This window comes from Theropithecus gelada, chromosome 2, assembly GCF_003255815.1.
Source record: "Theropithecus gelada isolate Dixy chromosome 2, Tgel_1.0, whole genome shotgun sequence".
In the NCBI taxonomy this organism is placed as follows: domain Eukaryota; kingdom Metazoa; phylum Chordata; class Mammalia; order Primates; family Cercopithecidae; genus Theropithecus; species Theropithecus gelada.
Genome location: NC_037669.1, coordinates 89,782,933 through 89,796,774, shown reverse-complemented (window position 1 = coordinate 89,796,774; position 13,842 = coordinate 89,782,933). Strand labels below are relative to the sequence as shown.

At 56.5% G+C, this 13,842-nt stretch overlaps 1 protein-coding gene across 4 annotated transcripts in view; it reads right to left on the bottom strand.

The window, feature by feature from the left end:
- The window catches only part of CACNA2D2 (calcium voltage-gated channel auxiliary subunit alpha2delta 2), a 141,961-nt gene that overhangs the window by 27,700 nt on the left and 100,419 nt on the right, over positions 1-13,842 (bottom strand). For all 4 annotated transcript variants that reach the window (XM_025375029.1, XM_025375031.1, XM_025375030.1 and 1 more), the window contains exon 4: positions 4,160-4,219. In XM_025375029.1, the coding sequence (XP_025230814.1) occupies positions 4,160-4,219 (60 nt within the window). The remainder of the gene's footprint in view (positions 1-4,159; positions 4,220-13,842) is intronic.

The window sequence follows — 13,842 nt, the reverse complement described above, 5'->3', positions numbered from 1 at the left end:
AAAAAAAAAAAAAAAAAAAAAAAAAAAACAAAACATATCATAAATACATGTGACCGCTATGTATGAAGTGGTGTGGAGCTGGGGGTGTGGCAGGAGGGGGCCGTCAGGGTCAGGATGGGAGGATCCCCAAGAAGGCCTCTGTCTGCTTGGGCCAACACAGTACCTAGGTTAAGCAACAAGGAGGCAGTATTCTCTAGTGACTGAGTACAAGGGCCTCAGCAAAGAGTCCTGGCCTCAAATTCTGACCTGGACATGTGAGCTCTGGAATCCTGGGCAGTGAGTGAAGACTGAGGCTGAGCCAAAAAGGACCCAGCCTACTGGCTTGTCCCAGTGGCCCCCTGAGGAATTCCAGGGGTCACCCCCGAGGAGGCAAGGCTGCCCAGTTAAATCATGCAGCCTCCATGAGACTTCACCTCTGGGTCTCTACTTCCCCACTCGTAATATCCTCTGAGGGCGTGAAGAGAACAGGGAGCTGGGCCTCCCCAGGGGTAGGGACAACCCTGCCCATGAGTGAAAACCTTCTGTCTTTGCAACTCCACAGCCCAGAGGAGAGGCTGAGTGTGGAAGAGCCCCAGGTGGGGTGAAACGGGTGTCCCTAATGTCTGGGGTCCACTCCCCTGACATACCCTGTGTTACCTCATATTTTAGGGGCCATTTTGCCCAACTGGGCAGGAACTGGGGGAATCACCCACTCTGAACTCACACACATGCCCTCCCATGTGGACTTGGGTACACAGATAACAGGCGAGGGGCGGGGCAGGAGGGTCCATGTGACCCTTGTGTTGGTGACATACATTCTCCTTAGCAGGAGCCAAGCCCAAGAGAGGTGTGAGGAGGTTGGGTCTCAGGGAACAAGCTGAGGAAGTGAGCACGGGGTGAGCGGAGGAAGGGCAGTTGCCATCCGAGTTCAGTGCTTAGAAGGTGGCTGCCAAGGCCTGGCCAGACATGACTGCCGCCTGCCCACCAGCTGCCTGTGCATGCCCAGGCCAGCCACCCACTGCACCAGTGAGGACGCTTGGCCTTCCTGCCCTGGCCTAGTGCCAGCTCAGCCCGGCCAAGAGGACATTTTCTGAGACAGCCGTCTGTCGCTGGCTTGGCAGAGGCACGCAGGGGCCCTATGGTTGGGTCAGACCCTCAGGCCAGGAAGGCCACCTGTCCTGTCCAGCTGGCTCTTCCAGCCTGGACCAGCCCCCACACAGCCCTCCTTCTAGTCCCTAGGCAGAGCTCCGTCCACTCCCACCATCATGTTCCCCAGGGCAGGGCTGTGTCCTTCCCTTACACTTCCCAGGGGAGGGCTGTCTCTTCCATTCAACTCCCAGTGCATGGCTTTGTTTCCTGTAGGCCCTGGTGTTGGCACTGAGGCCCTGGGGCCAATGGCCACTCCCCCCTCCCCTACCCATGCCCTGGCCCAACTCCTCCCTGGTGGTGGTTTCGGTGGCACACAGTGTTGGCATAGTATGGTGCTGGCACCAAGTGTGGTCTGGCAGGTGGCACCTCTTCATCTATCCTAAGCGTTATGGGCACCAGGGCACCTGCTGCCCGCCTGTGGGGGCATGTGAGGCATTGTCTGCTAATCAGGGCCATCGTTTCCCTAGTGTCCCAGGGTCTGGGTTGGCCAGGGACAAGGAAGGGGGATAGGAGTTTTACATCCAGGCATTGCCCTCTTGATCTCTTGTCCCAGCTCTGACCCTGCAGACTCCAGGATCCCCTACCCCCCAGGCTGAGGTCAGTGGAGTTGTGGGCATGTGGATATGGGTTATACCACTGATACCACTGTCTGTTCCTCAGAGGTTTGCACCTGGACCTGCTGTGTGCTGTCAACACAGGGACGGCCACACCCGGCTGATGGTGCAGTGGATTCCCGTCGCCACATGAGCCAAGCATATCCTCTGTGGCCAGAACAGTTGGGCACCATCCTCCCCATCTCAGAGGTAAGAAGACTGCTTCTGGTCACGCTGTCACTGCTGTGGGCAGTGGGGGCCGATCCTAGGGTTGGGGCTAGAAAAGGGAGTCCTAGGCAGAGATCTGGAGAGAGAGGCTTTGCACTGAAGGAGGGGTAGTTAAGGGCATTCCTAGGAAGAGGGCCTGAGTTTGAGGCTGGAATTGTGGCACAGGCCAGGTGCCTCTCCTGAGTGCTGGGGGAACATGGCTCCTTGTCTGTCATCTCCTGAAGGTCGTTGGAAGGATGTGGTTTCAGGGGTGGGTGGTGTGCCTGCAAGGGACAAAACAGCATCCCTTCCCAGCCTCAAGTCCCTGCACCCTCCCCTGGCATGGACAGCCCCTCCTGCAGCCACTGCTGCCAGCTCTCCCTGGCAGCCCAAGCATAGCTGGCTGGTGTTGGGCTCTTGGACACACCATTAGCATTGATGCCTTTCAGCCTGGCAGTTGTGGCAGCAGCAGTGCTTCCTGGGAGGAACAGTGACCCAGTAGATGGGAAGGAGGGAGGTGACTACAGCCCCACCCACCCTACCTGAGACACCAGTGGGACAGGCCAGCAGGCACCCAGTGGGATGTGGCAGGGAGGGAGAGAAACAAGGCCGGGCGCAGCTGGCCCTGTGGTCAGGGCTGCCTGTGGTCACACCCACAGCTAGGGGCACCTCAGGTCAAGCCAGGGGGAGGGGAGCAGCCAGAGCCCTTTACTGCCTCATCTCAGGACAGAAGTACTTAGGGCCCAAGGGCTGGTGTGGCCAGAGATGCGCCCATGCCATTAGCGGCTTGGCACCCATGTAGCCTGACATGTGCAGTGATTCCTTCACACCCCAGAGCTGAGCTCACAGGCAGCACTGGCACCAGTCAGTCCTTTGCCAAATGGGGAAACTGAAGCCCTTGCCTGGGTCCCACAGGGACTATGAGCAAGTAGCACTGGAGTAGCAGAGAGGGAGAGAAGGGTCAGTCCTGTCTCCTGGGGAAGGGGGGTTGGTTTAAGGAGTAACTAGCTCATTCATTTGTTCACCTTAGAAAATCACCTTTCATTTCTAATCTCATGTGAACTCCCTGAGGGCAGCACCCAGCACCTGCCAGGGGTAAACGAAGAATGCCACGGTGTGGGCAAGGTGAGACAGCTCAGCATGACCTGGGGGATGGGGACTGGGGAGGAACAGATTTAGAGCTTGGATCATAGGCATGAGCCCCTGACACCCGATAGCCGGCTGTGAATCTCTGCCACCAACAGGTAACCTCCGGTAGATCTATCCACTCTGTGCTTCTATTTTCTTGTCAAATAGGGACAATAACCCCACTGCTTCCTAGAGCAGATGTGCCTGGCCCAGAGCTGGAGCGAGTCAAGTCTGCCACCCTCACCCTGCCCCTCCCTGTGTTTAGCACAAGACTACTAGGAGGCACGGCCCAGACACCCGAGCAGCTGTGGAGGACAGAGGAGCCCTGCCAACTAGTCTGGTTCTCAAGGGTTACATCATCCTTGGCACTGGGGCTTCCTTGAATCCAGGAAGAGCCCTGCCTCCATCTGATGCTGGCTGGAGGGCAGGTGTATCTAGCCCCAGGCAAAATCAAATACAGCAAGGAACTGGCGAGGGCAACTCAGGCCTAGGCTGGGATGGGTGAGGCTCCCCTTCACTCCCCCATGCACTAGGCCCTCTGTGCTCAGCTTCTTGCATCTCTGCTCCAAGAAGCGAGCCTGAGCTCCTTCTGAGGTGGAAGGAGAGGCTTTTGTGACCATGGCAGCCCAGTCCCCTGAGCCCAGCCTGAGGGCCTCCTGGGTGGACAGGTTGCTGTTCAGGGAAGTCAGGGAAGGGAAGTCAGGGAAGGGCATCTGGTCCCCTTTTCCCAGCATCTCCTGCAGGTCACTGTATTAAAGCCTCTGACAAGTCCTGAAGTCCAAAGGCCTCTGACCCAGGGTCTCTCCAAGAATCTGAACACCTTATCTGGGGAACACAGGGAACACCACTTTCAAGCAGCCTTCCCACTCACAGGTGACTCCACAGCTCCTCTGGAGTGAATGTGTACTCATATCTCACCACTGTATGTCCAGCAGTGAGGGGCACCTGGAGTAGCTGCTGAATGTTGGACACAGACTTCTGGTTCTGTTCCACAGACCCCTCCGTGTCCCTCATGTGTCTGCGTAGCTCCCATCCCCCCGGCATTCACACCCACCCATGGATGGGCATGCCCTGAGTGCTGGGCAGGGCGCTGGGGCTCCTACCTTGATGTTGTCCTGCCAGCGGTGTGCTTTCTGGAAGTTCTCTGCAGCATCAGCCAGTCTCTAAGGGACAGAGCACAGGGAGGTCAGAGGCTGAGGAAGGCAGCCTGCCCTATGCCCACCCCAAAGCCTCTCCATCCCCAGCACTCCCTGGGGCCAGGCTGGACTGGGGACTCCCTTCCCCTCATCCTATGAGACCCTCAGAGATTCTCTGCCCCAGATACTCCCCAGCTTGCTGTGTGGGCACCTCCTTGACCACAGCTGGGTCCATGCAGGAAAGGTGAAGCCTGTGCAGTGACCCCAGTGGCATCTCCATGGGACTCCTTGTACTAAGCCAAGCCCCAGTGCCACTCTCTACCCCCCACACACTTATATCACCCCAGTGCCAAGAGGAAGCTCCTCTGGAGCCAAGGTTGAGCTGCAAGTTAGAGAGTGCTTCGCCTTGCCCTGCCCTTCTGCCAGCTACCCAGAGCCCCACAGGAGGGGCCCACAGCCCACCCTGCCCACCCAGGCCCAGGGTCCCTCTCCCAGAGTTCCTGAGCCCCTTCCCACAGGGCTCCCAAGCCCCCTGTCCATAAGAGCCTCTCCTGTTCTTTGGGGCTGGTTCCAGTGGCCTCTTGCAACAAAGCCCCTGTGCCTGAGAGCAGAATGTCCCTCAGGGCATAGCTGTGTGCCTGTCCATCCTACACCTGCCACTGGGCACGCCGGGTGCCAGACTGCACTGACTGGTGGAGGTGTGACAGGCCTGGTCCTGCCTCTCACAGCTCACAGGCACGACCTCGCAGAACCACCATGGCAGGAGAGGTTGAGGGGCAGGAGGCACAGTGCTGTGGAGCTAGGGACCTCAGGGAAGGCTTGCTGGAGAAGGCACTGGGGCCTGGCCACCCTCTGGGCCTAAGCCCAGGTCACCCAGACATTCTTATTAGGTACTTTCTAAGGATCTCGTCTCTACAGGAAACCTTGGGGCCCCCAAGGATGGAACTGAGTCTGGCCCTGGGGGACTTCTGCAGAGCTGAAAGCAGTGGTGTCCTGTCAATCATAGTGACAACCATCACTATCAACTGGCCACCTACTGTACACCGAACCCTCCCCTGGCCAGTGACTCGTGTGCTGTGCACCTTGTACCATTCACAGTGTGCCTGGCGTGGGGCCATTGTGGCCCTCCTCAGATGAGGACGGCCAGGCACAGAAACGGCGAGCAGCCTGCCCAAGGTCACAAGGTGAGTCCGGCTCAGGCTGGGTCCTGGAGCCCAGCCCTCACCATTGCATTTGTCTTGCTCCGCCCATGACCGAGATCCAAGGACCAGCCTCTGTTGGGCCCACCATGCCCAGTGAGGCGCGTGGCTCTGGTCTCTCACCCCACCCCACCCTGTCCCACGGTGGAGCAGGCGTGTCCCACCTCCAGGCCTACAGCCCTACTCAGAAGGTCCTGCCCCCAGGCCGGGCGCGGTGGCTCACGCCTGTAATCCCAGCACTTTGGGAGGCCGAGGCGGGCGGACCACAAGGTCAGGAGATCGAGACCACGGTGAAACCCCGTCTCTACTAAAAATACAAAAAATTAGCCCGGCGCGGTTGTGGGCGCCTGTAGTCCCAGCTACTCGGGAGGCTGAGGCAGGAGAATGGCGTGAACCCGGGAGGCGGAGCTTGCAGTGAGCCGAGATCGCGCCACTGCACTCCAGCCTGGGCGACAGAGCGAGACTCTGTCTCAAAAAAAAAAAAAAAAAAAAAAAAAGAAGGTCCTGCCCCTTGGTATTCAGGACACCTCAACCCCATCCTTGAGTCCAGGCCTGATATGACATGTGGGCTCCGGAGGGGACGTCCTCCTAAAGCCTGTCAGCTGCCCATTAGGGGGAAGTGGGAGTCAGGTCATGGAGGCCGGCGTTTCCTCCTCTGAAGCATGGACTAGCAGGGCAGGCAGCAAGGTGGGGCCTCCTGTGGAGCTGTGGCCTCTGCTCTCCTGGGCAGAGTGTCACACCCCCATAGTTAGAGTGGCTGTCCAGGGCCATCCCCAGTCTCATTGGGCCGGCTCCCCCTCCTCAGGCCAAGGACACTGAATGGTGGGGAGGCTATGAGGCTGGGGTCCCGGGAGCAGGGAGAGAAAGTGCCTCTTGGGGTCAAACCCTCTCACCCCACAGAGCTTGGCCCTCCTGGCCTCTGCTTCCCTCTCCTTTGTAGGCTCAGTCCTCTGTCCCCCACCACCCTTAATTGCAGGGCCTGCTTGGCTGGGACCCACACCCTCCTCTCTCCCCAGCCCAGCCTCACACTCCTAGGGTTTCGGGGGCCCCAGGTCTCTCTACTCCGTGACGCCTCCCATGTCTTGCCTCCAATCCTGGCTCTCCTGAGCTCCTGGACACTTCCCTGGAGTGACCCTCAGACCCACCTGAGCTCAGAGTGCCCTCTGGGGCAGGCCACCCACCCTGGCCCCTCTGCCTCCTCCATTCCACCCCTGGCATCCCTCACACCACCTCCTGTGCTCAGGCTCCGTCCTGCCTGGAACCTGTGTCCTCTCATCCTCGTCACCTATTCTCCACACAACACCTGGAGCCTTTTCTCCAAATGTAGATCTGGTCACGTCACCATCCCCTGTCCTGAAACCCTTCAGTGGCTCCCACTTCTCTGCACGTAAAAGGCACAACCTTCTCGAGGTCCTGTAGGGCCCACCAGACTCCTCTTCTTGCTTTTCAATCCTGGAGCCTCCTCTTGGCCTAAACCACAAATGCCCACCCACTGATCCCAAACCCAGGGATGGATGAGGTCCTCAATTCATAAGCCTGCAGTTCCCTTGTATAGAGGGCATTATTGTGTGACTTGTACGGTTCACAACACTTGTCACCAGTGTTAGTCGAGCACCTGCAGTACAGCAGGTGCTGGGCTCAGTACTTGGCCTGGAGGCTATGTAAAGCCCGACGAGGCAGTGCGTGGGTCGAGCCTTTGTCATCACTGTGCCCCTCCTTCCTTACCTGGTGACCACTACCTTCCCAGGGACACCAAATCTTCCTCAGAGTGGGGCTCTGCTGAGGCCCCTGTCCTTCCCTGAGGTTGAGACTGGGGCAAAATGGGAGAAGCAGATGCAGTCTCTTGCCGCAGAAAAGCCAAAGGGTCGATGGGGCTGCAGATGCTACACTGACACTAGTGGGAGTCTCCAGGCTGAGCCATGACCCTGAGGAACTGTGTTCTCCTGCCCCTGCCTCTACTCCTGGCCAGGAGGTACCAGCTCCTTCACCCTCTGAGGGCTCAGCTCTGACCCTGAAACCTCTGGGCCCCAAAACATGGGGCTACAGGCCCCTCTGGCTCCAGAGCCTAGCAGACAGGGCAAGGGAGACCCAGAGAGGGAGGCCCCAACCCCCAGCCTCCTTGAGCTCATGGAATCCCGTGGGCTCAAAGGCCTGGGTCAGCTCACTGACTCGTGAATAACGGAGTCGTAATAGCCACAGCAAAAGGATTACTTTTAATCCTCAGTAACGATCAAGCCATTATTATTTTTTCGGTGTTACAGATCAATCAGTCCATCCCTGGGCACTGGACGTGTGGAAATTGCTAAACAGGCAGGCCCAGCGGTGGGGGAGGAAGGGCCGAGGCAGCTGGTGGGTGTAGTGGAGTGGGCAGGCTTCGGCCATGAGGTTCCATCAGGCCTGAGGATGAGAGGACTGGGACCACCACTGGGGTGCATGAGGGACCCTGAGCAGAGATCAGAGCCTGGACCCTGGAGTCCCCGAGCCCTGGCCCGGGTTCAAAATTTGACTTTCTAGGAGCAGGGTCTTCACCACTCTGGTCCTCAACATCCTGCCTATAAACTGGACATAGTAACTGCACCCACTCAGGGTGGCTAGGCTCTTGGCAGCCCTCTTCCTCCAACCCTCAGCAGCTGCACACAGGCAGCCAGTCCCCTGAGGTTTCTCTTGCTGGCTCTTGCCCAGCTCTGGGCCCTCCTGCTATCTGTTCTTTCTGCCTGGTTAGCCTTATCAGACTGTGTTACCTCCCCTGGAAACTTCCTTTTAACTTTAACCAGCCCTCTGGACAAGGTGGGCTTCCCTCCCCTCTGCCAAGCAGGACATGTCCTGAGGCAGGGATCTCCAAGCTTAGCTCCAACTGCCTGGCCCAGGCTGAGCACCCAGACCTTGGGCTCCTGTCCCCATAGAGCTGACAACAGTCAGGCCTGCTGAGGGCTGGCAGGGAGACCGTGCCCACCCTGCCCCACCCCTGGAGGTTCATCCCTCCTAGCACTTCCCTTCCACCTCTCCCTGGTCCTCCTGATGGTTTGGGGACAGGCTGGAAGGGGCAAGAAACTGAGGCCCAGAGGCGAGGGAAGAACCTATTAGGATACCACGCAGGGCAGGGACAGGGTGCCTCCCTGTCTCCGGAGTGCCTGCCTGTCTTGGGGAGATGCACTCCATTCCTAGCCCTGACCCCAAGTGCCTGGCCCCCTGGGAGCGATTCCTTGCTTGGGCTCTGGGTTCTGCTCCTGGAGCTGCCTGCAGTCTCTGGTTGCCCTGCTACCAGGCCCTACACATGCTGCTGCCTCCCAGGCCACTCCTGCCCAGACTCCTCTAGCTGCATCCACTTCCTGACCCTGACGCTCAGCGAACCCTCTTCCATGTCTGCTTTCCCCTTGAGCACTGGGTTTGGTGGGTAAGTGTCTAGTGGCTGTCGAGTTTATGGTAACTTGGCCCTGGGCATACAGTAGGTGCACAATGAATGTCTGCTAAATGAAGATTGGGGTGTCTCTGGACCTGTGTAGAGGCCTGGGCTTGAGTCTGGCTCTGCCCAGCCAGTTGTGTGACCCCGGGTGTGTAGTTTAACCTCTCTGAGTCTATTTTCTTCAGCACATCCTGGGGGATAATGGCTACCTATGGCAATGCTATGAAGTCACTGATGGTGCCTTGTCTGGCCCGTGACGTCCCCATCATGACCAGGGTATTAGAGGGAACCTCAGTGGGACTGTTGAGTGGGGATGCTCACAGCCAAGTCCATCACGGTAACAGCAGGCATTCAGAGGCAATTATCAGAGAGTTTCACTTAATCAATTTCCCTCAGCTCTGGGAACCGTTCTTACAGGAAAAGGCAAGAAAGAGGAGGACTGGTCATGCACTGGGCTGGTGACAATACTCCCCTGGGGAGCAGCCCCTGCACAGATACCTGCAAATCTCACTACGTTAAACAGCTTTCAATTGCAGTGGGAGCTGAGACAGTCAAGAACCTGAGATCAGGGACCTGGGGCCAGGATGGGCACCCCTCAGAGCCCAACACCTGGGATAGGAAGGCCCCCTGAATGCTAGGAGGGGAGGGCCTTGGGTGATGGGGGGCTGGGGCTCTTGGGTGCTCTCACCCTCTTACAGGGCCTGCTCACCCCCACCCCCAGGCTAGGTGCTCCCCACTTTTCCTTGGCCTACTCTCCTCACCAGCCCTCACCTGGGAGTCCCTCCATGCCCAGTGCTGGTGGCTCAGAAGGGTCTGAGGAGTAACTGCCCATCAAATAGGACTTTTTCTGCACAGCCCAGAGGGAAAGGCTGGAAGAGTTCTTTGGTCTTAATTAGTTATGGTTACTCCCACTTCCTAGAGGATATGAGAGGCTTAGAAGAAAAGGCCCTGAACCCATGGGGTGCAGGATGTTGAGATCTAGGGCAGTGAGGGCTGAGCCAGGCAGAAGCCATGATGGAGTGTGGGCTCCAGGGTGGAGGCTGGGGGTAGTATGCCCTGAGAATGCTGCTGAGGGCTGCAAGGAAGGTAGCAACGACAAGATATCACCAGGTGTGGTCCAGTGCCTACCGTGGGTGAGGGCTTCACTGCTGCCTCCCCAGCAAGACTCACGAGAATTAGATTCTCCTTCTCCCCTCCTTTTACAGCCGAGGGAATTGAGGCTCAAAGTATTAGTGTAGCTGCCCCAGACCCCTAGGGAGGAAGAGGGGGCATCAAACCCAGGTTCGCCTGATGGTAAAGCCCAGCAGTGTTGGACAATGACTGTCCCAGGGAAGAACCACCCCTGGCCAGGTGGGGCCTGGCTGCTTGGGCTCAGGTCCCTCCTGCCACCCCTCAGAGTGGTCCCTTTGCCCTTCTCCTAGGAGAGGGGATCAGTAACTGGCCTTCCAGCTATCCCTCTGAGTTGCCCCCACAAGCCTTGGTATCACTGGGTCCAGGCCACGGGAGGGGGCAAGTACCAGGATGTCCAGCAGCCCCTGCCTAGCCCAGCACTGGTCCCATTGCCACCCATCTTCCCTCCCCACCTGTGGGTCCTGCGTTAGCTGTGTATTGTGCACAGAAAGATACTAAATACAGATTTCCAATTTCCAGAGCTGTTATGGTCTAATGAGTAAATAATATACATATTTAAAACTGTCTAAAAACATATCTGCATAATTAAAATATCTGCATAATAATGAAGCAAGATGCAGCTCTGCAGGAGGGAGCTGAAACCCCAGGGCTGACAGCAGGGACAGAAGTGCAGGTGGGGTCAGGGGGCCGTGGCTCTGTGGGCCTCTGCTGCTGCTGCTCCAGCCTTGAGCAGACATTTGTCTGTTCATCCACCTCCTGCTCCAAGCAGGTGTATCCACAGTCAGGGACCAGGAGAATCGCCACTTGGCCCTGTCCTGGCACCACTTGTGGTCTGAGGGAGGCTTTGTGTGGACAGACAGTGCCTGCTACGTGCATGACGGCCGCCTCAGCGACTTTGTGGCCCTCACACGATGTGCTCAGAGCTTTATGGACACAATCTCACTCACTACAACCTTCTGAGGGCAGGTCTTGCCCTGACCCCACATTTTGCTGGGTTCTGAGGCATGAAGAGAAATGTAGCAGGATCGGCAGCGAGGGTCAAGCAGGATCCGTGACTTATGCGCTGAGGGTGATGGAGACACGCCAGTGGCTGTGCTTTCCTGTCGGTTGCACTGCTGACATGCATGCCTCCTGGGACAGGACAGGTGCCCAGCCTTACCTATCCCTCAAGGCCCCTTCCTTCGCCCCTTGGCTGCATCTACGCTGGACACACTTGGCTCCTGTCCCATCTGTATTTTTTCCTTAAAAATTTTGTTATAGTTTTTATTAATTAATTATTACAAGACAAGGTTGCTCTATGTTGCCCAGGCTGGTCTCAAACTCCTGACCTCAAGTGATCCTCCTGCCTCTGCCTCCCAAAGTGCTGGGATTACAGGCATGAGCCACCACGCCCAGCCCATGACACATCTTAAAGTTCAAACCTACTCTTTTTGTATTAACCATGTTTACAACTTAAAGATAAAATGACCACCAGAGCAATAAAAAACACTCAAACTCCAGACCACAATTCCAGCAAACAGAAGCCTGCAAAGAAAATAAACATTTCTGGCACAGAGGGTGCCTCAGGGGAAGGCTGGCATTGGAGGTCATTGCTGCTATTGGCAGCAACAGGCTCCCTGACCTTTTCCCTCACAGGACTCATGCGTCTTCTGCGAGTTGATAAAAAAAATTAGTAAAATGGATTTTTATTTATTTATTTTAGAAAGGTCAGAATCCATGTAACACGGAAAAACCCATTCGAGTTGTGGTCTCCCTCTGCAGCAGGGCGGCCGCCACTCCACCCGGGCCCAGGCGTGCTGGCTCCCTGTGGGCGCCATGGGCTTGGTAATCAGTGCCTGCACCCCCTCGGTCCAGCCTGGAAGGGGCAGGCTGTGCTTCAATTTCCTAGGAAAAATATGAAGAAATGAGGGGTGGCCTATGATGGAGATGCAGAGGGAACAACTGTGACCAGCCAGGGTGGGGAACCTGGTATCCCAGAGGCTGGAATTTCAGGTCAGAGAGAATTTCCCAGAATATCCTGGGCTCCCAAAGATACTTGCTATGTTGTATTTTGCCAAGAGAGGACACTTTAAAAAACTCCCACTCTCTCCCATTACTGTTATGTTACCAAAAAGTGAACATTTTATTTTTATTTTTGAGATGGAGTCTTGCTCTGTTGCCCAGGCTGGAGTGCAGTGGTGCGATCTCAGCTCAATGCAACCTCTGCCTCCCGAGTTCAAGCGATTCTCCTGCTTCAGCCTTCTGAGTAGCTGGGACTATAGGTGCCCACCACCACATTTGGCTAATTTTTGTATTTTTAGTTTCACCCCGCTGAAACAGGGTTTCACCATGTTGCCCAGGCTGGTCTTGAACTCCTGACCTCAGGTCATCCGCCTGCCTTGGCCTCCCAAAGTGCTGGGATTACAGGTGTGAGCCACTGCACCCGGCCAAAGTGGGCATTTTAATATCAAGAGGAGGAAGGCCATGAGCTCTGAGATCCCTTCCCAAGGAAGTAAACGAAGTGGCACTCACAGGTGCTAACAGGTATTCCACTGGCTTTCATTGCTTTTTTGCTTTAAACTGGAACCACAATCAATAAAGAGAAGGTCGGGTATGTCCTGGGATAGGAGCCAAATGTGTCCAGTGTGAACAGGGAGGGGGTGAGGAAAGGGGTCTCTGTGGCTGGGCTGAGCATTTGCAGAAACCAGCTTGAATTTACAGGCCAGTTTTCTGGAACTGGGCGTGAAACCCACCCTCTGGAGATTTCAACTCTGCAGCAGCAGGCTGAGTCAGAAGGAGGTGTGGGCGGATCTGGACAGCCACATGCTGGAAGCTGCAGGAAAGGTCTGGCCTCAGGGCTGCAGGTCTCTGCCTTACCTAGTCCCCTGGTGAGCTCCCAGGTCTCCTGTTGAGCACTTGCAAGAGGTGCCCCAATGAGAAATAAATCAATACATGCAACAAACTGCTTCAGGTCCACATTTGGACTGTGGCTTCAGAGCCCAGATGTATGGAGGCACCTCACCCCCAAGGAACCCAAAGCTGAAGGCTACTCCAGGCTGCTGGGGCTCTTTCCAAGATACTGCCCTGCTCAGCCCCATCCCACAAGGGCTCAAATGGGTGGGAATCTACCAACTTAGCTGGCACCCCTCTTAAACCCCAGCATGAAACTTATGCATCTCCACAGGTCAGTCAGTCCCTGGGAACCCAGGTGGAATTTCTCAGAATTTTGCCAGTTTTGTGTCATTTTTCCTCCCTCTAAATTATGATCCATAATTCATCAACATTTCCCTCATCCTTAGAAAAAACCATGCAGATAGCATTGGGTGAGGGTACCCATACGGGGGCTGTCGGCCACTCTGGGCAGGGGAGCAGGGACACATCCTTATCTGAGTGCTCTCTGGAGCATGGTGCTGCATCCTGTCCCCTCATCAGGCCCCATTCTAGAAATGTGTGTGGGCATGGGGGTGGGTGTTGAGTGTGACAGTGCCCTCCTTCCTTGTTCTGCCACAGAGGCCAAGGAACCCAAGTTCCTGGGGCTCAGCAATTGACCCACCACATAATTTGGGGAGCACTGCCCTCACCTCTCTGTACCTTGATCTCTCACTTATAACAGGGAGGGAACAAAACCCTGCCTGGGCCCCTCCCAGGGCTTCGAGGATGTGGATGGAGAGCAGGGCATAGATAGGGAACAGGATGGGGACTCACTTTGGAAACTGAAGACAACTCCAGGTTCTGGGCTGCACCTTCCCTTACCTCACTCCAGGGGCCTCCTGACTGGTTCCCCCTCCCCCAAACAGCTTCTCTCTTGGGCCTTCTGAACTTGGCCTGACCTGTTTTCTTCTGCAGCTTGTGCCAACGGGCTGCCCTTCTCCTCAGCACCAACGTCGCCGAAGATTTTGTTCATTACCCCACTGCAGCCCTGCTTGGCTTCCAGCCCC